We start from the raw sequence: 26,117 nt of genomic DNA, 5'->3' as shown, positions 1-26,117 counted from the left end.
TTAGAATCTGAGATAAACTTTAATTCTATTTCTTGTTTGGTGAGGTACATAAATTAATATACATTTATACATGTATCCAAAAGGTCAGAAAGGGGTAACCTCAAGGATAAGAACCACAGAATTTTAGAAAATGAGCAAACAAGGCGAGAAGACATTAGAATTTCTAAGGAAAAATTTAATTCCTTTTAGCCTGCTTGAATACAGGAAGAGTGAACTACTTGAATTAATGTGCTCTTTCAGTCTCTCTCTCTATACACACACACACACTCACATGCGTGTGAGTATAATATATATGTGTGTGTTATTTAAGCCCAGGGATAAAAGCCATGTAATTTTATAAAATGGGCAAAAAAGGTGAGACAAGCTAGCATTCTGGAGGAAATATTTAATTTTACTTCCTGTTTGAAGACAGGATGAGTAAACTCTGTAAAGAAGCTCAGGATGAAGCCTGCACCCCAATGTTCAGTAGTCTATTAACTGTAAACCATAAAACACATTTTTCCTTAAAAACATATATACACTACAAGTTTTGAGAAGTACATTTTCAACCATGTCTGAACTTCGAGTTCAAATTAGCAACTACCCTTTGTTATCATTCATTAAAAAGGAGCGTTCTAAAGTTTTAGTGAATTTCTGTCTGAGCTGTGCTTTGAAGTGTTGATACCACCCAAGTAGTGTTTTTCTTCTTTCAATCTTTTCTTGTAAGCTCATACTTTTCTCTTTTTCTAAAATAACAGGAAGTTCTTTCCAATCTTTAATGAAGATAAAGGGAGCCCCCATGGCCTTAAGGAGCTGCAGAGGCGTGGTAGGAGAGGTGGATGCATTCCCACAACTGCCTGGTGTCATTACATCTTCTACAACAGGAACGGAGCCACAGGAGCAAGCCTCATAAATGCGGTAACATTCTGTGTTTACTCCTACAGGGCACAATGTGAGATCACTCTGAAGTAAAGCATCTTGATAGTTCTTCAAACTTTCATTTATTTCTTGAGGCTGCCACCTAGAAAATAAGAAAAGGAATGTGAATTTCATTGCATATTCATTCTGTTCTTCAGAAAAAAAAAGATTATACCTTAATATCAAGAACTATAAATGGTTAAAAAAAGAATATGTTGGTAAATGAGAAAATAAAAATCTTATTTAAAAAGAACTAAAAGCACTGAGACTTGTTGATACTTAAGTTCATAATAAAAAAGCAAAATTTTGGGATGACCACTGCAGATATTACAATTAACATTTTTATTCAATAGCTTTCTAAAAATTCTTATGGCTAATATTTAAATGTATCTTTTCTATTTTCCCCTCATGACTGATTTAAAGAGTACTGTACTATCTATATATGATACTAAATTTATTTGAAAAGTTGAACTGGGAATAGACTTTGATAGTCTGGAACAAAGTATCTATTAAAAACTAAAATAATTTTATTTAAAACTTCCTGAAGGGCTGTTATCAAGAGTACAATAATAAAAATTTTCTAGCCGAATTCTACTGAAGGATTCTTTATAAAGAAGAGAATCAAACAATGCAACTCCAAGTTCCCATATACACAAATCTTTTTAAAAAAATAATTCTAAAATTTTTCAAATGAAAATCTTACATTGATATTCATGGATTGTTCTGGGTGTTTCTCCCTTAAAATATTAATTCACAGACTGCTATGCAAAAAATATGAGATGGTCCACAATTCTTGGAATAACAACATTTGTTTGACACTTAGAATGTCTATCAGTTTTCCCCCTCCTATGTCTGCTGATCACTCCCATCCTTCTTTTCCCAATTACAAGGTGTTGGTGGCACTGAGTTCACAGATGCTGTGAGGGAACTGAAGTAGTAGTGCCAGCTACAGAATCCTGAAATAGCCCAACGAATGCCAATGAGAAAGATAAGCGCCACATCTTCACGACATCTCAAGGACGTCAAACTCATCTTGTAAATGCCACTGAGACGAGCTCCAGCAAATGGTTTTGTCTCTGACTGCCTTTCCAAACCCACCCTGATGGAGCTTCTGCCCACCTCAAGTCCTGCCTTGTTTCTGTAAGATGTCCCTTCTACAGGTAAACTATACTGCAAGTGCAGGATTATCTCTTGTGGGCCTTCCACGAATGCCCCAGGCAAACAAGGCCTTCTGCCTGACTTTGGTGAACCAATGGAACATGCAAAGGAAACAGAACTTACTCTTCTCTGGCTGTAATCCAGCATAATTTATTGTTTTTATCATGTTTCAAAATGTCCATTAGAGTCTCCCTGGATGAATTTTTATAAATGGTTCCTAAGAAATTACATAAGAATGATCTCTCATCATGCAACAATGACCAACTAGGTTCCACCACAGGAAAATTTCTGTATCTGTAAAAATAAATATACAAATTAGTGCATAATATATCATACCATTTTGTATTTCAATACTGAGGAATGACATGTAGATTGAAAGATTAGGAATTATTTTTGTACATAATCTGAATTGTCATTTCTTACAAACCAATTGTTTACAAATAATCTTTGTAACAAACTACTTGTGTTTATGAATATTAATATCTATATTGTTACATAACTATAAAATATATCGATATTAGTATAATTACATATAAATATTAATGACAACTACTTCTGTATTAGAAAGATTATCTGCCTAAGGTGCATCTTGTATTTCCCTTCCCTTTTATACTTCCCATTACTAATCTACATTTGTTGTGTAGGTTGCATTCAAAGCTTTGCAACAATGACTTGCACAAAATCCCAGCATGAAGGCTGACAGGGAGCTTTAGACACCTAGACCAACAGTTTTCAAACTTTTGTATACGAGGACTCTCTTTTCAAGTTTTTACAATATTCCACAGACATGACAGTAGTTGTACTGCTACTATGTATAAATTAAAAGTACAATATCAAAAAAGCTGCTATGAATTCATAGCAGCATTCACTTTTAAATTAGCTTGTAGTTTATTAATCACAGTGGCGTTCGAAAAACAGTAATACCTATCCATTTGACATTATTCAGTCAACAGAAGGCATTCTGCTTCTTATATTATGTTACACTGGGTATTTTGTTGGAGCTAAATAAAGAAAATGATAATGGTGCATGGTGTGTAAAAGATTTATAATAATAATAGTGGATGCCTGTGGAGTGGGGTCTACCAGTTGGGAATCACCAGTCCAGACCAACTCTCTCAATTTACAGATGAGGAAACTGAGTATGAGAGAGATTAAGTGACCTCTCCAGGGTCAAAACTAGAAACAGAATAGAAAGAAGCAGATTTCCATACCAGTGTTCTTTCTCCCACACTACCCCTCCAAATAATCATAAACAAGTCTTTCTGCTGGTTAATCTAGCTTTTAAAAATTGATACCAACAAAAAGAACCATCTAAGATGGTTTTCAGATTAACTCCTTACCCCTCCAGGAAAATAACAGAATTCTGTTGCATACTGCTAACGTGGATTAGGATAAACCTGAGATAAATCATGTTTTTAAAACCTAATAAGCCTGGTGTAATATATGATTAAGCATTATCTTATATCACTGGTTAACAGGAGTTCCCACATTACAACATAATGCCCACCATACTAATATATTCTCTTAGTACTGTGCTTTATTAGTAATATTGTATTAGATTTTTAAAATTTTCAAGTATTTTTAAGTTTTGAGTTAAAATCTCTCCCTCCTCCTTCCCTAAGATGGTAAACAACCATATATATAGGTTATACATGTGCTTCTGTAAATTTTACCTGTCCTTAATGACCACAGGACAGATAACTAATTTTCCTGTTCTGAAAAATCTTTAAACAAAGTTGATTCCATAATCTTCCTTTTAATGGCATAGAAATTAAATTATTCAATTCTGAAAAAAAAATGTAATTACATTTTATACTTACGTGGCTACGCCTAAGGGCCACTGGAAAACATCTTCTTCATTAATCCAAGGGCTATCATAGATTACAAAAAGTAGTTCCACAAAGCCTCCATTTTTTTTAAGATATGGATTAATCCATTTGTTATTGCAATGTTCATTTCCAAGCAATACAACAGCAACGTGCTGGAGTTTCCGAGCTTCTACTAAAGTTTTTGTATAGAGTAACCACTGTGTGGCGAAAGAGATCTTTGTGTCTTCTCTTCCATTTAAAACAAGCACCACATTATCCACCTCAACTGAAAAGTATCCTGGGAGGAGGGCTGGACCAGTGATGAAGCTGTAACATTAGAACAAAGGAACTTGACATCTAGATGTATTAAGACATTTAATCTTCATTGCAAATCTGCCAAATTCTGCCTAATTCTTTGAGGAGGAACTCCTCACCACTGGCAGGTGTATACCTCAAAGAGATTAAAGAAAAAGGAAAAGGACCCACATGCACAACAATATTTTTAGTAGCTCTTTTCATAGTAACCAAAAATTGGGAATGAGGCGGGAGGGAATCCTTCTACTGGGAAATGGTCAAATTATGGCGTATGGATGTAAGGAATATTGTTATACCACAAGAAATGATGGGTTACATAAGTTTTCATGAGTTGGGCCTTGGGACCCTAATCATAAAATTGCAATTGCAACAGCAATTGTATTCCAAAGACCTTATACAAGAACTTTTACAAACCACTGATTTCCAAGTTGTCCTTAACTCAAGGACTTTGAGGGCGTGGGGTAGGTACATTCCCTCCTGTGGTGAGGATTCGCAACACTTATGTAACTGATAGTCTCAGAGCTGCCTGGGATGGGGAGAGGCTGTCACCTGCCCTCGAGCACAAAGCAATTAACTTACATGTCTGAGGCAAGACATCTCAGTCTATCTGACTTCAGGGCCAGTCACCTAGTTACCATTCCACTCTGACTTTCAACTGGGCATTTGCTTATAGAAACAGTTATCATATACAATTAAAAAAAATCTAGCACAAATATACAGTGAATGTATGTTCCTGTGGAATTTGTGCATATATATGTATATATCCTAATGTGCCTATATATTAGGCATTATATACCTATATGGTACATAATGTCTCTAAGTATATAGAGGGTCAGGAACATGTTGTGGGTTGGTTATATACAGAATCTAATATAACCCAGAAAGGGAAAACAGGGATAGCTCAATAATTCTGTATTTGCAGAATTTTAAACTAATATCACATACCTTTCCGTGAGACTGAATATAGTTGTAAAAAAGGTTAAAAATATTTACTATTACTGATCTAATTAATATTTTAACCCTAGTCTTAACCACCAAGTTATTTTGTAGAATACACTTTTATTTCATTTCTTCTAAAAGAATAATTGTTTGTAAGGGTATTTACCTACTAATATTTAACTTTTAACTAAATAACATAAAGATCTGCTACATTAGGTCTTGGAATGAAGTAAGGAAGGAAAGAAAAATGGAATTGTAGACATAAACTCAAAACAATCTGGTTCTTAAGTTACATGAAAGGTATGATTGCTTTGTCTGCCAATAAACATGTATATCATGGAAGATGTTTTCATATGTATGTAACAAAAATGAATTTTTTCATTTCTTATTGGTATTAACTACTGATGAATACACTAGTATTTTTTCCTTTTTTCCTCCCAAATGACCTTAGAAAACTGCCAGAACAATGAATTTCATTAACAAGTTTCTAGTAAAGATGTAGGGGAAAAGCAAATTCAACTTACATCTAGAGTAAAAAAATGGATATACATAAATAATAAAAATTTGGAAATTAATGTAGCTATGTATAGGAAAGAATGGAACTTTGGTTACAACCAGCTAGGTTACTATAACAATCCACAAATACTTGCCGGGCCCATACTATACATTTGGTACTGTGGAAGATATGGAATGAGAAATGCCAAGAGAGATAGCTTCAGTAAAATCTTGGAAGGCTGATATGAACTGACACAGAGTGAAGTGAGTAGAAATAGGAGACCAATTTACATAGCAATATTATAAATAAAAAACTTTAAAAGAATTAAGAATTCTGATGTATGTAATGATCAAGTATGCCAACAATGATAATGGATCACAATCCCTATCTCTTGACAGAGGGGTGATAGACTCAAAATAGAGAATGACATATAAATTCTTGGACATGGTAAGCATAGATTTGTTTTGCTTATTTGTCAAAAGAATTGTGTTTTTCTTTTTCTAAACTGGGGCTGGGAGGCGAGGGCTAATAATAGTGTTTTCCCCCCAAAAGAGAAGAAATAAATAAAAAGAGAGTCATAGAAACATTTTAAAAGTGCACAGAAGAGAAGGAAGTTCAGTGAGAAACTTAGACAAGCAGGACAAATCTGAAAGTTACAAGTTGAATTTATAATTTATTTTTTTAAAACAAATTGCAATGATTTGTGGTTTTACATAAAATCCTCTTTTTCTGTTCTACTTTTTTTTTGTATTCATAAAACTCAGATTTTTTTAAAGAGCAAAAAAAAAAGACATAGTCCTTGAATTCAAAGAGGGTACAATCTAGTGGAAAGACAAAAATCAACAGATATGAAGTAAGAATATATAACTAAGTGATAAGTGATGGCTTGCCTTATAAGTGTTGGTACTTCTAATAGGTGGGGAATCAATGAGAATTGGCCAGGATACGGGGCATTGGAGAGGACATTGCAGGAAAAGGAAAGTGAACAATGAAAATGTGAGTCAGTAACGAGACCAATCTAATTAGAAAGCAATCCCAGAAGAAGCAGAAAATGGAGTGGGGTAGGGAGAAGATGGAATAAGATTGTGAAAAGTAAAACCAGGTAGAGATTTTATCTAGCTTCAATATGAAAAAGAGAAGAGTCAAAGATGGCTCTATTTTTTCCATCCTACCTAGATGACTGAAAGAATGTTTGTACAATTTACACAGAGGCTGAGAAGCATATGCTGAAATATTAAGTTTGGGATATGCCAAGTTTGACCTTAAGCCATAAATACATTTATTATAAATTCAGGAAGTTTCAAACTTCTTTTTTTCTTATTCTTAGTACAATATTGATGTTTAGTGAACAGAAAAAGGAAGATGTAGCTATCCAAAATGTCCGTAAGTAATCTGAATTTAGGGACTTTATAATTAACTTAAATTTGGGATGTACTCAGAATGAGAAAAATGGAAACTTAGAAAAGGAAATTTTAAAATCTACAAAACAGAAAACCTGGGTGTTGACATTTTTAGAATAAAAAAATTCACAGTTATAGATACTAAGGTAGGTTATTTTTTAAAAAATTATTTAAGAAAAAATGTTACATCTTACTTTGGGATACAGACTGGAGCTATATTATTTCATTGGTAGAGTGGATTCTGTGGGCAAGGAAATGCCCTCTTCCAATGCAGGGTAGAATCTTCTCTGTATCTTATTATCTTAGAGAGTTGCCTAGATCTAGAACATTTAGAAATTAAATTATCTGCCCCATTCACACAGGTAGTATGGGTCATAAGGGAGCTTAAACTCAGGTCTTCTCAGCTTCAAAGCTAGCTCCTTATCCATTATACCATATTGTCTCTATCACTTTTAACAACAGCATTCAAAAAAAAAATTTAAATGTCGGAATGTCCTGGGAACCTTTCAACATAAAGACTCTGAATAACTACATAGCTATATTTGCACAGGAAGGCAAACCAATGGCCAGCCAATTTCCCACAGTTTCTCAGTTAAAATATCTACAATTCAGCAACTGCAAAACTTTTGTAAAAATGTATTCATTTCTTAGCTATAGCTATTAATTAGCCAGACTATTTAAAATCACTGAACTTTTAAATGATAGTAAAATAATTAAAACCAAACTCAAAAGAAATTTTAAATCAATTCATGAGAAAGGATTGGAAAAGTGAAATGTAACTCATGGGTGAATCTCACAGCTTAGCCCCCCCGCAGCTCCCCACAGATTCCCACTTTTCAGATCAAAGCGTCATTTCTGACTGCTGTTTCTCATGCCCAGAGTCCTGGCCTAGCTCTCTAGTCCCTGAACTAGAACCCCCAGGTCCAAAGTGCTAGGTAATTCCATGCCCTAGACTCTCCCTACTCTAGTTTTTGAGTCTTCATGGCTAGAAAACTGAGGTATAATCCCCACTTGTACAAAGGGCAGGTGTGCATAAAACACTCAAATACCTCTTTTACTCTCAATTCCCCTCCTCCACATCCACAAAAGGAAGAAATTTAAACAGAAAAAGTAAAAACGTGACTTTATATAACTTTTGCTTATTAAATTTGCAGATGACATGAAGTTGGAAGGGATAACTAACAAGTCGGATGGCAGAGTAAGGATCCCAAAAGATTACAACAAACTAGAACAATAAGCCAAATCTAATTATATGGATCCCTGTAAAATTTTGTTTTAAAATACATATTTCTGCACAGTTACAGGATAAGGGAGGAATGCGTAAACAAAAGTTCATGTGAAAAAGATGTAGTAAACTGCAAATGATCTGAAAGCCCAACATGAGAATAGTTTATATTTTAAATCCCTGTTTTCCCAAAGTTGCTGTTCTTTTAGAAATTATATTTTAAGTGGGCCAGGGAAACATCTGCTTAATTTACCCTAAGAGAAAAAGAACAGTGCCCTAACAGGCCATTACAAAAATTCTTCTTATCATAGACATGCGAGACTCCTTGTTTGGGACGTGCTTTCAAGATACATTCTGCCCTACCAAGTCAAATGCTTCTTTGTCATTGACAAACATAGCAGAATCTTATATTTCCTCAACTTTCAGTCAACTGTGTGACTCTAAAGATGTGGCTTAATGTAGACAATCATTTGCAAAAGCCTAGCTGTTCCCTAGAGGGACAGCTAGGTGGCACAGTGCTGGGCCTGAAGTTAGAAAGACTCACCTACCTGAATTCAAAAATGGCCTCTGACAGTTACTAGCTTTATGACCTTTGGCAAGTCCCTTAATTTTGTCTGCTTCAGTGCCTCATCTGTCAAATGAGCTGGAAAAAGAAATGGCAAACCACTCCACTATCTTTGCCAAGAAAACACCAAGTGGGGTCACAAAGAATAGGACATGACTGAATGAAAGTTGTTCCCTTCTCATATTTTCAATGATGATTTTGATATTTATGTAGAACATCTTTTGAAAAAAAATTAGTTATTTGTTTACTTTTAGTTTGCAACATCCAGTTCCACAAGCTTCTGAGTTCCAAATTTTCTCCTCTCCCTCTCTCCCTCTACAGTGGCACACAATCTGATATAGGTTCTCATGTAGAACATCTTTAAAGTGATTTATAAATAGGAGAAAATAAGTATGCAGGTCAGTACTTATTAGTGTCTTTTTCAGTAAGAATATTATTGATCATTTTTTTCTATCCGTTTGTAATCTCCATGATAATAGGATAAAATAATCACTTAATACTCTAGAAATTGTGTCACCACCTGCACTGCTTCTTTCCTTCACCTGATCCAACCACTCTTTTCAACTTTTTATTTTAAGTGACCTTTCCACTTCCTTGTAGACCACTCTAGGGCCTGAAGTATCAGGGTTCAAAAGTGGAGTTCCAGTATAATTGGTGATGAAAATGGAAGTAAAAGCTTATTCCATTTTCTAGGATTTGTCTATTTCTTACCAGTGTTTTCTAGAAATACTCTTGGGGCAATGTTAAGTTTAGTTGAGTGTCACACTGAATGGTTTTTAGATGTGTTTTTTTCTCCCTTCCTTTTCATTATTTTAAACTACAATGGGGTTGGAGGTAGGGCAATTTGACCAGTGACTTGACTGGTATGGGAAACTCTCAGGTGAAAAAATTCTGCATCTTATAGTCACAGATAAGTGAGGTAATTTGCTCAGGGTTACGTAGCCAGTATGTGTCAGAACCTGAACCCAGATATTCCTGGCTCTAAGGCCACCTCTCTGTTCATTAACACAACATTGCAATACTACATATAAACTGCCATGATCCTATACAGTTTTTTTTCTAAATGAGTTTGTTTTCTAAGCTGTTTCCCTTAGCTATCAGTTCCCTCTACTTAGGAAGGTGATCAGAAGGCTAAAATGGTTTTCAGCCAGTTCTTCTGGCTTCCTCTTTGGGGTGACTGTATTAATTGATAACTATTTTTTAGGTAATGTTGATAAGATCCACATTTTTGCTTCCTCCACCATTTCCTATTTTCTAATACTGTTCCCTTGTCTGAATACACTGATTTCAAGTTGTTCCATTTGTAAGCAGTTGAGATCTTTTCCCTTAGGCCTATTCCTAATGACCCTGGAATGAGCCAATTCTATGATGTAATCCATAGCAAAGCACACATGTGGCTTTCAGGGCACTATCTTCAACAGACAATAACAGTTACATGATATTTACAGAAACTCCTTATACCGATACAGATAGCATATTTATCTCTATCTTTTAATTTTAGTTAACGTGGGCACTGAGAAGAGTCACAGCTAGCATATGTCATAATTAAGACTGAGAACACAGGCTCTCTATTCAATATGGAAAACTTCTCTTTTCTTTCTTTTTCTTTTTTTTTGTTAATTCATCAAATAAAACATCTTTAAGTAGAGGAAAGTATTAAACAGAATTCATTCTATAATTCTACTTCATACTATTGCTAGTGAGTAGCATGCAGTATGCCCTTAATAAATGTACCTCGGAGGGTATGTTACATGGATATCTTCGATATTTGTATGACTAGTTTTATCACAAGTCTGCTCAACCTATGAAAAGTTCTGTTAGGTGGAATGCCATGTTCACGTAAGCTCTGACTGGTGAAGCCGTCAGTACGGAGAGCCTAGGGCATGGAATTATCTAGAACTTTGGAACTGGGGGATCTAGTTCAGGGACTAGAGTGCTAGCTGCTCTTTCTTCTTTCCTTATAAACTGAATCTCATGATACTTCTCTTCCTGTAGACTTGTAAAACACCGAATAAAATATATTTCAGCACTCTGATAGTAAGATCGGACTGTGCTGAAAGGAGAGGTTGAAAAGGTAGAGTCTTCTGTCCAGACTTCAGACAGCTAAGGCCTCTTGGGCCTTCTTCAATTTGTTGTCTGGTATTAAACTGAGAAGAATTTTGTCTGACAGGGAGGAGGAGAGTCTTGACAGAGAAGTATCACAAAAACCCAGGAGGAGAATATCCAGAAGGAGGGGATGATCTATAGTATCAAATTTTGCAGACAGGTCAAGACGAAAAAGTACTGAAAAAAGACTATGAGATTTGCAATTAATATGTCACTAATAATTTGAAGGCGAAGTTTTAGATAAGTGATGAGGTTGAAAGCAAGACAAGTGATTGTGAAATGATCAGAAGGCAAGAGAGCGCCAGCCGTGAGTATTGAAAGATTTTTCCTTTTATATTTTGGTTGTGAAAGGTAGAAGAGTAATTAGGTTAAGGGGATAGGAGGACCAAGTGAAGGTTTTCAAGGGGGATGGGGGATGATCTGGGCATGTGTATAAGCAGCAGAAAAGGAGCTGATGGATAAGGAGAGATTGAAAAATCAGGTAGAGAGGGATGGTCAAAAGGGAAAAATCCTGGAGGAGAGTTAAGAGTACAAAGAGTTGAGACAGTATTTTGGAGAAGCTTTCATTAAGAATGAAGCAAAAGTGGAGAGAATTGGAAATGATGCTGATGTGATTTGGAGTGTAGCATGTTTACTTCCCCAAGGAGACCCTGTGAATCATCTCTCCATGTTTATGAAACTTTGTTTTGTCTTCTCATTTTATTTATCATGGGAATGACAATACTGATGTGGCTCAATTTTTCCAATAGTAGGTTGATTGTTTGGCGCTAGACAAAAGTTTGTAATACCAATAGTTAAGGCATAGAGATGTTCTGCTTCCTTTCTGCCAATCTTCTATGGTCACTACTGAAGATCAGCACTGAGCGCCTTTACATCTTTTTCTTTATTTCAAGGGCTGTGATGCCATGACCCTGCCTATAAAGATAGTGAGTTATCTTTGTTTATTTTCACATTCCCTGTTCTCTTTCTCAATGGCTTAATTTCACTTAACTTAATTCCTGCCTCTCAGTTTTTTCAATTTATTGACATTCTAAAGTCTTACATTATAATATTCTATAATGTAATCATCCTTCAACAATCTTAGTTATTAAATACTTAGTTATTTTTAAAGTGCTACTGGTACCCTTTGCTTTTATATTACATTCATTTCAAAAATATGCCCCTCTTTTCTTACTCAGAATCTTCCCTTATAACAAAGATGAAAACAGCAACAACAAACAGTTTAGCAAAACTGACTACTGTAGCAACTACGTTCAGACAGCATAAGCTTCATTCCTAGTTTTCAACAAGAAGTAGATGCATTTTTTTTCATCTCTTACCTGGGGCAAAGTTTGTACTTTATAGTTATTACCCTAGACTTTAAAAATCTGCATTTATGATTTAAGCATAGCATAACCAATTATTCAGAGGCATGAATAAATTAGATAAATCAGGCAAAAGATAAATTAGAAAGATCTTTTCATGTATAAAACTATATTTCTTTTCTTTTTTTTTTAAAGCAATTGGGGTTAAATAACTTGCTCAAGGTTACACGGACAGTTATTTCTGGGTGTGGTGCTAAGTATCTGAGCCCAGATTTGATCCCCAGGTCATCCCGACACTGGGGCCGGTGCTCTTACTCGCTGAGCCATTGGCCGCTCCTAAAACTATATTTCTAATCCCAGTTATGGTAAATGCAAGAATCTGCAAAGCTCCAATGAGATAAAAAAATTTTTTTCTCAAAACTATCATCTGTATTTTTTCTAAAATAACTATTTTTCTCATATATTTCTTCAAATGTGAAAAAAACCCATGCTTATAAACCTGATAGCTTTTTTCCCCACTTATTTGACTCTAGTCTTTCCCTGTTTAAATGCATTCTCTGTGGTCTTTCAGTCTCTGTATCTTGGTCAATTAACTGGCCAAGTCTCATTAATTCTACTGCCTATCCTCTCACGCTTACTCCTCACTCTCTATTCACATGGCTACTAACCCATTTAGACATTCATCACTTACAGGTCTCCCTACTTTCAGCCTCCAACTTCATTAATGTATCTGCTATATAACTACAACACAGGTGTGACCATGTTACCTCCCTGACCAAAAATCTTCACTGGCTCCCTATCAAGGCCTCTAGGATAAAACACAAATCTTTAGCCTGACATTGGAACTGCTCTGCTCTCTGGCTCCCCTACTTTTCCAGACACATTACATTACTTCTTTGTATTCGAACTTTCCTGCCCAACTGAACCACTAACAGTTCTCTAAACAAGACATTCTGCCTTCTGTCTTTGTATCTTTGCACAGGCTGCCTGTCCCCTCGGCCTAGACAATACTCTCCCCTTTTACAATCGCCAGCTTCCTTCCTGAAGGCTCAGTTCTGGTGGTACCACCTCTGTGAAAACTTTCCTGATGTCAGCTGTTGAAGAGTTCTCTGCTATACGTAACTGCACTGCACACAAGGAGCACAAGATCCTGGAGGGCAAGAACTGACTTATTTTTGTCTTTGTGTTCCCTAGCACCTAGCACAGTTATGCATATTAGGCACTTAATGAGTATCTGTTAATTGAATTAAATAATTCATTTGTACTTTTTCACAAGCTTTTTAGTGCCTGTCTCAGTATCTCTTGCTTCTAAGGGTCAGAAGAATATTCCTACTGTAAATGTGATACCTGCATTTTGTTTTAATTTTTCTCCAGTAATTTAACATTATAAGCTTTTTTCCCTCCAACATTTCCTTTTTCAGTTTCCAAAGTTCTTTGCATATAATACAAAATTTAAATTTCTTTGTTCAAAGAGATTCATAATGTTGATATGCTGTGACCTATTTTTTTCCCTTCTGTTTCTTTGAATTGTGGAAATTGAAATTTGCTCCACACATATTATTTCCTACCTCTAACAACAAAGGACAGCCAACCTTCACTGAGCAGTTTAAGTACTACTAGATTGAGGCATTTAAAAAAAAAAGATATTCACAAGAAAGCGAAATGAGTCTGACATACATATTAGATAGAACACTATAAAAAGATAAAGCCTAATCATCCAATATTTTAAAGGTCATATAATTTCAGTTCTACAAGACCAAATTCAATACAAGCATTAAAAGTAAAACATGTAGAGAACTATATTAGGCACTGGGGGAAGACAGGAAGTTTAACTGAGATATAAACCTTTCCTTCATGCACTTTATAGTCTTGCAGGGTGCTAAGAAAGATACATAATTATAACACACAATATTACAAAGCAAAGTGCTACATGAGATCCAAGGGCATTCAGCGTCATTGGAGAGAGAAAAAGAAAATGGTAGGGAGGTACTTTCTAAATGTTAGCTTAACTGAATTCAATGTCCATACTGATGTGAGTCTGTTCCTCTGAATGTATGTCAATTCACAGGTCATTGGATAAGGATCCCATATTTAGAGCTGATGGTCTAAAAGACTTACCCTTAGTACCTGCTGCCTCTTTTTGTGTAATCTGACTCTCATCAATGCACAAACAGAAGCTAAGGAAGGGGAAGAAGGTGTTATAGAGGACTCTGCCCTTGGACAGGCTGGACCCTGGAAAATAGATCTAGTTTGGAACCATATGCAAAGTTCTTCCAGGAGAAGAATGCACTAAAGCTTGTACTCTTCTGCTACAAACTTTCAGAACTAAGGATCACCCCTGTATGTACCTCAGTGACTCACCAGAGAAAAAGTCTTTTTTAGAGGAATCCTCTTAAACGCCATCTGGAAGGAAAGATTCCCTTCCTCTTCAACCACGGCACTAGAGAGTAATATTATCTTATGAGAACTAATGAACACTGTCCAGTTCTTTGATAGTACCAAAATAAGAATGCCACAAATTTTAAGAGTCTACAGAGTGGTATAGGAGAGTCCTATTTGATGAGCACATATTCAAATTTATAAGAATAAATGGATGGTTATCAAATCTTCAGATGACTCAAAGCCAGGAGAGTTAACAGGTTGGATGACAGACTTGGGGTCAAAAAAGATCTTGATAGACTAGAGTGATAGGCTATCTCTAAGATTAATGCTAACTGAAATAAATGCAAAGAACTACTTTGCATTAAAAAAAAATCAACTGAAAAAGTAAGATGGGTAAGAAATAGTAAGAAAACCATTCAATTTAAAAAGACCTATGGGTTTTCATGGACTGCAATCTCAGTATGCATTAAGCGCATGACAATGCAGACAAGAAGGTGAAGATAAGGAACACAGGTAAGGAATATGGATAAGGAAAACTAAAATTTTATAGCTACTTTGTTACCAAATTGAACAAAAAGTTTGAAGCTTTTAAAGTGACATTATTTTGAAAAGATACACATGGACAAAATCTTTTAGGAATACAAAAGTATAGAATAAAGAATTTAACTGGCAATAAAAATTAAAGTGACATTAAGTATTTATAATTATTTCTTGTTATCAGTGAGGAAGAAACAGAAAACAAACACAGGATGTTTGGCTCACATTATCCCAAACAACACAATATTTGCTAAATTCTTTTGAGTGAAGAATTACAGAACTCTATTCATTTTAAAATCTTCCATGAATAAAACAATATTCCTATAAAGTCATGGATAAGGAAAAAAACTTAAATAAAAATATTGGTTTTACTGAATATAAAGGAATTGATATGGTTTCCTCCAAGTACCGTAACTCAATGTTCCAAACCTTTTCAATCATCTAATAAAGTTCATGTATACAACAATTTTTTAACAAGCAGGGTCTCAGAATGTTAGTAACAGTCTTCATACTAATTTATTTGGTTTAAAAAATAAATATGATTGTAATAAGGGAACAAAAATAAAAAATTCCACGTTAACCTCAAAAGCATCTAGGTTGGGGGCAGAGTCAAGGTGGTGTAGTAGAAACAGAACTTCTGGTGGCTCCCACCTCCTCCAATTTAAGTAAAAAATGACTCTAAACAAACTTTGGAGCTACCGAACACACAAAATGACACAAAGAAGCTAATCTCCTGTTGAAGTCAGGCCGGCAGGCCCGCAGGAAGGGGCCAGCGCAGCACTCTGGGAGCCAAGCCCAGCCCCAAGCAAGCCCAAATTTACCATCTGGCGGCCACAACCAGCCGCCGGCTGTAGGGACTTCAGATCACCAGCAACTGTGGCAGTTTCCAGAAATATCAACCCATTGATGCTCAGGACAAAGTGAGAGGTCAATGCAGTGTGGACTTTGGGACCTGGGGGTCCGGGAGTACGGTCCGGCCTTTGCCCCTGGGACCAGAAGCCGCTGAGGCTTGGCTGTCGTCCAGCTACTGCCACATTGCTGCTTCAGAGCCCCAGGCTTGCAGATTGTGGGAGTACCAAGTGACCAGTCTGAGAGGTAATTGCTCTTGCTTTAACCTGCTTGGGTCTGGATCACTGTCTGGGGTGGAGGTCCTGGAGTGCTTGACTAGTGTGCCAGAGTCTGTGGAGGCTACAGAGAAGGCACCCAACTAATAGCTCCGGCAGCTGAGAAAACTCCAGCAATTTGGGACAAAGCTCTTCTCTCTGGCAGCAGAGTTCAACTGTGGCAAAAAGCTCAAAAGTCAAGTAATTGAGTGACAACATAAGCAAGCAAAGGAAGCAAACCAACTCACATCAGTCTGACTTTGGATTCCTTTTTTGGGGACAAAAAGGATCGGGGCATGGAACAGGAGAAAGACAGCCAAGTCAGAACTCCTGCACCAAAAGCTTCCATCAAAAGAACAAGCTGTTTACAAGCCATAGAGGAGCTTAAGAAGGATTTTGAAAACCAAATAAGAGTAGTAGAGGAACAACTGGGAAGAGAAATGAGAAGGATGCAAGAAAATTATGAAAGGAGAGTCAACAGCCTGACTGAGGAAAATAACACCTTAAAAAAAAGACTAACTCAAATGGCAAAAGAGGCTCAAAAAGCCAATGAGGAGAAGAATGACTTAAAAAGCCAAATTTTCCAAAAAAGAATCTCAAAAGCTCACTGAAGAGAATCATTCCTTCAGAATTAGATTGGAGCAAATGGAAGCTAGTGATGTTATGAGAAATCAAGATACTATTAAACAGATCCAAACAAATGAAAAAATAGAAGGCAATGTGAAGTATCTCATTGGGAAAACCACTGACCTGGAAAATAGATACAGGAGAGATAATTAAAAAATTATTGGACTACCTGAAAGCCATGATCAAAGTAAGAACCTAGAAATCATCCTCAAGGAAAACTTCCCTGATGTTTTAGAATCAGAGGGCAAAATAGAGGTTGAAAGAATCCATCTATCACCTTCTGAAAAAGATCCCAAAAAGAAAACTCCTAGGAATATTACAGCCAGGTTCTGGAGTTCCCAGATCAAGGAGAAAATATTACAAGCAGCAAGAAAGAAACAATATGAATATTGTGGAAACACAATCAGAGTAACACAGGATCTGAGCTTCTACATTGAGGGATCAAAGGGCTTGGAATATGATATATCAGAAGTTAAAGGAACTGGGATTAAAACCAAGAATCATCTACCCAGCAAAACTGAGTATCATGTTTCAGGGTAAAATATGGTCATTCAATGGAATTGAGGACTTTCAAGCATTCTTGATTAAAAAAACCAAAGCTAAATAGAAAATTTGACATTCCGATACAAGAAGTTCTAGTGAATGTGTGAAACCAAGAAACACTCTGTACTGTGTGAGGACCCATAGTAACTGCCAGTAAAGTGGACTTAACTCCCAAGTGTGTCAGGCCGGATACGGGGTCCTGGACATGCTGCTTCCACGTCCAGTCCTTCCCCCAGTCCTTTGCCCACTTCTCTAACATTTTTTCTTCTGATTTCTGCCTTCCTTCCCTCATCCAATAATATAAAATTATTGTGTACGGGTTCCTCCCCTTCCTTTCCCCAAATGCTTAAAAAAAAAAAAGTCAAGAAGACCCAAGTTCGGTTCCAGCCTCAGACAGTTAACACCCACACACACACACACACACACACACAAAAACTAGCCGTGTAACCTTGGGCAAGTTACTTACCCAATTGCCCTTCAAAAGGCAAAACAAAAAAAAAAGACAAAAAAAAAACCCCAGACATTGAGAACAGACACTAGAAGCATGAGAAGGTAAACAGGCAAAAGAAATCATAAGGAACTTATGAAAGTTGAACTACTTATATTCCCACATGGAAAAATGATAATTGTAACTTACTAAACTTTTCTCAGTATGAGAATAGTTGAAGGGAATAGAAATGTGTATATATGTATGTATACATACATATATAGTATATATAGGATGTATATGTATATGAATACATATGTGAGTGTGTGTATATATGTGTACAGGTATACATAGACAGAGGGCACAGGACCAATTGAATAGGAAGGGATGATACTTAAAAGGTGAAATTAAGAGATGAGAGAGGAATATGAGAGGAGATGGGGAGAGATAGAATGGGGTAAATTATCTCATAGAAGAGGCAAGGGAAAACTGTTACAATGGAGGGGAAGAAGAGGAAGGTAAAAGGGAATGAGTCAACCTTATTCTCATTGAATTGGGCTTAGGGAGGGAATGACATACACACTAAATAGGGTATCTCACTCTACAAAAGAGTAGGGGGGAAGGGGATGAGAGGGGGGATGATGGAAGGGAGGGAAGTTGGAAGCACACACTTTTGAAAAGGGACAGGATCAAAGTAGAGAATGAACAAATGGGGGCTAGGCTAGGATGGAGGGAAATATAGTCAGTCTCTCACAATATATCCACTATGGAAATGTTTTGTGTAGCTACACATGTACAACCTGTATGGGATTGCTTATCTTCCCAGTAAGGGGGGGTGACAAGGGAGGAAGGGAAAGAATCTGGAATTCAAAGGTTTAAAATCAAATGTTTAAAATATATGCATATTATTATTGTTATTACTATTTTACATGTAACTGGGAAATAAGATATACAGGCACTGGGGCAGAGAGATCCATTGTGCCCTACTGGAAAGTCAGAGGGGGTATGGAAAAAAATATGGGAGAGAGCAGATTGGGGGGGGGGATATTCAGTGGGATCGATCTTTTGGGGGTGGTGGGTAGGGGAAAGATGGGGAGAAAATCTTGTGGAAATGAATGATGTAAACTAAAAAATAATTTTTAAAAACTGCTTCAATCTTTAAAAAAAAAAGCATCTAGATTAAAATACTCTGCCAATAAAAAGATATCTTCCCCATCTCTACCCTCTAAGAAGCCCCCAAATATTCAACATTACAATATCTAAAGCTCAAAGTATGCTTTTTACATGGTCAAGATACATCTTTAAAAGGCAACAGGCATATGTGATCAGGCAACATGCAAAGTACTTTGGGATTTATTTAGTGTAATTTTATCTTCTTTTCAAAGTTAATTGGTAATTTTAAAATCATTGGTGTTTTTAAAATTCTTAAAAAATGTCCAAGGACACCATTTAAACATTAATTTGTTATCCAAGAAGTTTATTTCCTTCTTCTTTACAGCAAGTAGCCTGAATTAAAATTAATTTAAGTAAATATATTTCTGTCTAACCCACTCTGTTCCTGCTCAGAAAACAAATCGTGCTATAACACAATTAAAAGTTGAAAGGTTACACAAGTAGTACCTGAAATGTGTTCTTCCTGCCTTTAAGTTTCCTTCTCTCCACTGAGCAGTGACATCAGCAGGTTCAAGCAGGCCTTCAAAAATATGCTGCCACAGATAAAGACCTAGTAACCAGAAAAAATTTAAAAAATATAAGTATAGATACAGATGTGTATTTACAATAGAGTAATGTCTAATTCAGTTAGCTCAAAAAACATTTCTCCTTCTTTGCTTTTTTATGAATTTTAACAACTCTGAGGACCAATCAGTGCCTGTTTAAAATACGCCCCATACTAAAAATAAACCTATCAATGTTTTAACATTACTATTATTCTAAATACCAGTTTATGGATTAGAATACTGGTCTTTATTGTTCCACTACTTTATACAGGTGGTGGTGGGGAAGGTGGAGTTCCTGGGGTAGAGTATACAATGTCAATTTTTTTAGTATTTATTGATTGGTTTTAGTGAATTTTTCTCTCTTAGATCTATTTTTCTTTTTTATAAAGAAAGGGGAATGAAAGAGAAAATATAGGCAACTTTATTAAAAAACCATACAATATCAATATTAGTCATTGTTAAAATTCACCCAAGTATATAGAAAACATATAATCAAGACTTCACCTACAGTAACCCACAATCATTTGAGTAGATCATAGTTTTAACATCTAAAACTGGGCATTACATAAGTGATTAAGTTGTTCTCTCCTGCTTAACTTAAAAGATATTCAAAATTTGCTCTACAATACTGTGTTTTAGTAGAATAGACAACTAGGTGGTACATAGCTATATACAGAATATAGTGAGAATAAATACAAAGGTAGAAAGGAGTTAAGTGCAAGGTTTTTTGGGAGAGAGGGATTTGAAGAAGCTTCCATGGTAGTGCTAAGGTTGAAATTTCAAAGGAGAGTATTCTGTGCAATGATGGATGGGAGATATGGAATACACGTCCAATGCTGGGGACAGTCAGAATCAAGGTGTGGGAATGGGTAACAGAATGCCACATATGAGAACACAGAGAAGGCCAGAAATGGGGAAAGGATCTGAATGTACCTACTTCAGAGAAGTGTGAAATTGATATTCTTTAAGCACAGATCTGATAATGTCATTCTTCTTAGAAAATTATTTCTTCCTTTCCTACTGTCTCTAGGATAAAATTTAATCTCTGCTGTTTAGTATTTAAAGGCTTTTTACAACCTGTTTCTTATCTACCTTTTTACACCTGTCATGTGTTATTTCTCTTAAAAAAAAAACCCATGTTTTAGTCAAGGCAGTATTCTTGCTGTTCCTTCTACCCCTTGGTTCTGTACCTCTGCTGATAGTTCCTCTGCCTGAAATGCACGTCTTAAACTCTGACTTCTGGAATTCCTGGCTTCTTTCGAAGCTCAAGTGCAACCTCCTACTGAAATCTTTTCCTGATGCTCTAGCCTAGATGTTATGGTTTTTCTTTTGAAATAAGCTTTCATTTAATTTGTACTTATTTATATGCATGTATATTGTTTTTTTCCCAAAAGAATACAGGCTCTTTGAGGTCAGGGAAATTTTTGTTTTTGTATGCTCAGAGGCTAGAATAGTGTATGTTACAGAGCAGATTCTTAATAAATGCTTGCTGTGATTGATCTGGGGGAAAAATAAGAAAGAAACTGTCTACACTTTAACAGGACAGACCTAGCAATGGTTACAGAAAGAGTAATAATCGCAGATGCCAATGTATAGGTGTAGGTTAAGGTTAAAGCAAAGTAAATGCCAAAATTAGAAGATGGATCAAGGATAAGTAGATAACATTGCATTCAATTTTAGCAACTCCAAATATGTTTGAGAGATGCGAATATAAGCACAAGGATCTCTTGTTGATTACCCAATCAATCTTTGACCAAGTAGAATAAAAATACGGAGCTTTAAAGGTTCTCCTCTGACAAGATGTTTTCTGTCACATATGTGAAAGTCATGCAAGATTTTCTAACAGGTGAGACCACAGAGATAATTTTGGGACTGAGAATGCTATATTGGTGAGTTGGAAAGTCCCTGGTAACCACTAGGAAAATGTGCTTCCTAATCTGGGATTATATGGACAGGATGATTAAAATGTCCACACCCTGGGTCCCTGATATTCCCCTGGCAGCCACAGATCCCACTGGTAAGGCAGTCACAAAAACAAAGGCCTCATACACAACAAAACTTGTGTAGAAGGTCTTTTTGTAGTAGCAAAGAGCTAGAAACAAGGTGTGTATGTCCATCAGCTGGGGAACAGCTAAACAGATCTCATGAGTGTAAGGGAACGTTACTGCTGGGTATAAGAAATGTTAAACACAAAGAAATCAATCTAATCTGAACTAAGAATGTAAAGTGAAGTAAACGGAAATAGGAAAACAATGCATACAATGAATATAACAATAGAAATGATAACAGAGCAATGCTGCTAGAGCTCCATGACCAAAGGTGGTCAGAAAAGATAACAAAGCACTTTCTGGCTCTGGGAGCTGTAAAATTACAACCACTGGTTCTGGGAGGGAACACTGCCTATGCCATATGCCAGACTTTTTCAAGATGCTGGTTAGTTTTGGACTTTTTCTCCTCTTTTTTTATTCTTCATCATAAAGGATGACTCTCCAGATGGGGGAGGGAGAAAAGATATATTGGGAAATGTAGGTGATGTAATCCTAAAATATATCAACACAATTAAAAAAAAAAAACACAAGCTTCCACATCTTTGCTCATATGTCCTTCACATTCAATGATCTCCTATCTCCTTCTTGGGTTTGGACCACCATATATAATGTTAAACTTTTTCAAAATGTTGGTTTTGATATAATTTTCTTCTTCTTTTCATGTAATTTTTATAATTTTTTGTTATAAATGATGACTGAGAGGGGGGAAATATATTAGGAAAGGTAAGTGATATAAAAAAATCAACAAAAATTATTTTAAAAAAAGAACATTTCCATATCTTTGCCCTCACTTGTAATAACATTTCTAGATTTTCTTTCTTTTACACAAATCCTAATCATATTTCAAGGCCCACCTCAAGATCACCCAAACCATGATTATTCTCCTTGGCATTCCAGCTATCCAAACTGATCTTTCTCTCTTTCAACCTCTTATAGAATTTATCATCCAATGTACCCAATCGACACTTAATTTTATACTGTCTTTTTGGTGTTCAATATTGTTTTATGTATCTTTAGTCCAGTTTTCCCAATTTAACTATAAGCTTTATGAGGGTATAGACCAAGTGTTTTATTTCTGTGTTGCCCACAATGCTTGGCACATGCAGAAAAGTTAGATTCATTCAACAAATATTGTTGCCTACTGTGTACATAACATGATACTAAGCACTGAAGGAGATATAAAAGTTTATTCCGGCTCTAAAGGTTACAGTCTCAAAGGAAAAAACAAACAATTTTCCCTCATAACAACCAAGTGGGTAAGTATTTTTATCTCCTGAGAAGGCAGAGGAAATAATTCATTAGGATTAAATATCTTGGCCAATGGTCAAATAGAGTTGGGATTAAAATCTAGGTCTCCTGATTAAAAATCAGTGCTCTTCTAAGATATACTGCCTTCCAACAAATCATACTGGTCATTCAATAACTATGTATGAATACTATAAAGTCGAATATAAACTAGTTTCTCTGCCTAAAACTCTGTAATTTTGTTTTGAATCTAACACATGATTTCATCAGCATACGAAACTCCCTCACCTAATGCATATCTGCAACAATTCAGCAATATAAGTGTCTTAGAAAGTTGCCTGTATCACTGAAAGTACGTGTGCCTTGCCAGAGCCCAGCTGGAAAAAGTCAAAAACAAAATTTGAACTCCGGTATTCATATCTTCCAGGCTAGCTGTCTATCTACTATGCTAGACTGCCATCCACACTAGTACTCTAGTATTATTAAATACTGTAAGAGAAAATGTTGATAACCTTTTCTGTATACATACACACATATATATTTATATGATGCTGAAAAATAGCAAGGTAAATTTAAAAAAGAATTCTAGCCAAGCTCCAAAAGAATAATTTATACAATTACTACAATATTGTAAAGAAAAACATCTTTGAAAGACTTAAGAACCATCTGACAGTGAAGTGGGGGACTCAAGGTTCAGATTGAAATAAACATTTTCTCACAGGGCCAATATATGGACTTCTTTTGTTTGTTATGCTTATTTGTCACAAGATTTTTTTTTTTTTAAATAGGGAAAGTAACTTAGCAGGGTAAGGGAAACAACTACAATAATCAGGGAAAAACAAGAAAAGAAAGCCATTAAAGCAGCTTTTTAAATACACTGAAGAGAACAGAAGGCCTTCAGCAGACACAGACAGGCAGGACATCTTTGCAATTAAAATGCTGAATTTTGTAAGAATACAAGCCAGATACATAATGAGAGATTCGTGGTTCCGTGTCCAATCCTTTTTTGTGGCTGTTCTGTGTATATGAAAATGCCCATTTGTTGATATTGGCTGAGTTCAGAATAACAAAAAAAATCTTTTTTAGAATACTTCTAGTACTACCGTATCATATATACTCTAAGAGCTTAACGGTCACTCATGGATGAAGATAAGATGCATTCAAAAATATCAATTGAACATAATGCTTACGAGCAAAATTATTTTGTGATATATTTTTTACTATATGCTTTTCTACAGTAACTCACCAATGGCAGCCTTGCCCCAGATCTGTACCTTGAGGTCAATCTTTCCTTTCTGAGATTTCTTTAACACCTGAAGATTACTTTCATATTTATGTTTCGAAGCAAGCTGCTCCATTTTTTCCTCTGCTTCCCAGGGATTCCATTCCTCATTTGTCAAAGAAGAGGGTTCTGTGTTTTAGAAAGCAATAGTGTTGACAAAAGCAAGTTAACATGGTATCAGAGACACATCCAGGAATTCTCCATGAGCGATGACCAGGATAGGTACAGGGACCTTAAAAATGTATATAACGAAGGGGAAACTCTAAAGTGTGGTCAGGAAAAAAGTTTAAGGCATAATTCTCACTACTTGAGCTGGAGTATCATTCAAATAACTTACGTGTTAGCTGTATCTGCTTTCACCGGAACTTTAGTTGTTTATTGTGGAAATGATGAAAAGGAAAATCTGATTCAATGCAAAGGTTTAAAATTAAAATTTAAAATTTAAAAAGTTGAAAGCAGAAGTTAGCTCATTATCTGAAACATTTCTTTGTTCTGAAGGAGCTTGAGAATTAAAATTGGAAGCAATATAGATCTCCTCTCCAAAAGTGTCTGCTCAAATATGCTGATAGTGTGTATGATAGACTCTGTTTGATGTTTTAATGTGTCTTTGTTGACTACTGCATAAATAATCCCTTGTGCATAAAAATACCGTATTTCAAAAAGACAATATAACATTTATTAAGCTGTGTAAAAATTACATCCAGGCTGTCACAGCAGCAACTAGGTTTCAAATATTGGTGTAAAATCAAAAGGAAAAATATCTTCCTAGGTCCAGTCCTCATTCCATATCCTTAATACGCTGATTTATATATTATTTATTTAATGTATATTTTAATCTAGAAATATATTGGTACATATAAATAAATATTTAATAAACATTAAATATATTAATTTTAATACGCTGATTTATAAAACACCACAAGAAAAATCATCCTTCGGATGATCTCCTTAGGGGTAACATTAGTGTCTCTTCTAACAGAGCTCTAAACACGGGGGACCAAGATATGCTCAGCTGGGGCCACGTGTCGCCCCGGGGGCCTCGAGGGTGGCGGAGGGGGCGTGGCCAGAGCAGACGCCCACAAGGACGTCCAGTGGGCCTGGCCATCTTTCCGGGGGTTAACTGGTCTGGGTTCCAATCCTGCTTGTACCACTTCACTTAGCACCTGGGCCATCCTGGGCGGGTCCTCAATCTCCTCAAATGTAAAAAACCCCTAAAGCACTATTTCTACAGGCCTTTCCTCCCCAACCCCTTCTAAATTCTACCATAATTTCCAAATCACATCTCTCAATTTTTTTTTTTTTTAACAAATATTATCTCGTTTCCTCCTCACCACGACCCGGTGAGGTGGGTGCTATTATAATCCCGGTTTTACAGAGGGGGAAACTGAGGCATGGGGGGGTGAAGTGAATGGCGCGGGGGAGTATGAAGCCAGTTTTAAAGTTGGGGAAGTGGAGGCGGGTGGCGGAGGAGCGCCTCGCGGCGTCCCCCAGCGACCTGGCCATAGAAGCCGCCCACAAGGCCGCCCAGCGGGCCGGCGCTGGCGGGAGGAGTCGGCCAGGCCAGGCCCACGCGGGCTCGCGGCTCCCCTCCCCCCAGCACGGCTCTTCCGCCAGCCTCCGCCCGGGCCGCGCTCCCGGGCTGGGGGGGGGGCGGGGGGGGGGGGGAAGGCAGGGGGGGGGGGAGGAGGCCCAGAGGGAGGGGGGGGGGGAGGAGGCCCAGAGGGAGGGGGAGGGGCGGGCTCGTTACCTCCGCGGCCGCCGCTCCGAGCCTTTCCCGGCGCCCGCCCGTCCCTCGGAGCTCGCGGGGAGGCGTCCGTGCCCCGGCGGCCCCGGCCGCTGCCCAAGAAGACGCTGTAGGCGGCGTAGAGCGAGAAGAGGCAGTAGGCGACCACGAACGCCGAGGCCAGGCGCTTCCGCGTGAGCCGCATTCCGCCTCAGGCCGCCATCTTCCCCGCCGCCGCGGCGCCCCGAGCGGGAGCCGCAGACCCCGCA

At 36.9% G+C, this 26,117-nt stretch overlaps 1 protein-coding gene across 1 annotated transcript; it reads right to left on the bottom strand.

Moving 5' to 3' along the window:
* RXYLT1 (ribitol xylosyltransferase 1) lies at nucleotides 1-26,117 on the bottom strand. Its single transcript, XM_069080721.1, has 6 exons — nucleotides 25,873-26,117; nucleotides 24,090-24,254; nucleotides 19,453-19,555; nucleotides 3,876-4,190; nucleotides 2,179-2,349; nucleotides 1-1,000 (listed from the first exon to the last, which is right to left on the bottom strand). The coding sequence occupies exons 1-6, from the start codon at nucleotides 26,051-26,053 to the stop codon at nucleotides 580-582; spliced, it is 1,356 nt and encodes a 451-aa protein (XP_068936822.1). The 5' UTR covers nucleotides 26,054-26,117; the 3' UTR covers nucleotides 1-579.

Source organism: Petaurus breviceps, unplaced genomic scaffold, assembly GCF_028583685.1.
Source record: "Petaurus breviceps papuanus isolate PSGF00001 unplaced genomic scaffold, PetGlider_PUasm1.0 154, whole genome shotgun sequence".
Classification (NCBI taxonomy): domain Eukaryota; kingdom Metazoa; phylum Chordata; class Mammalia; order Diprotodontia; family Petauridae; genus Petaurus; species Petaurus breviceps.
The sequence above is the reverse complement of the archived record's forward strand: the minus strand, read 5'-3'. Positions and strand labels throughout refer to the sequence as shown.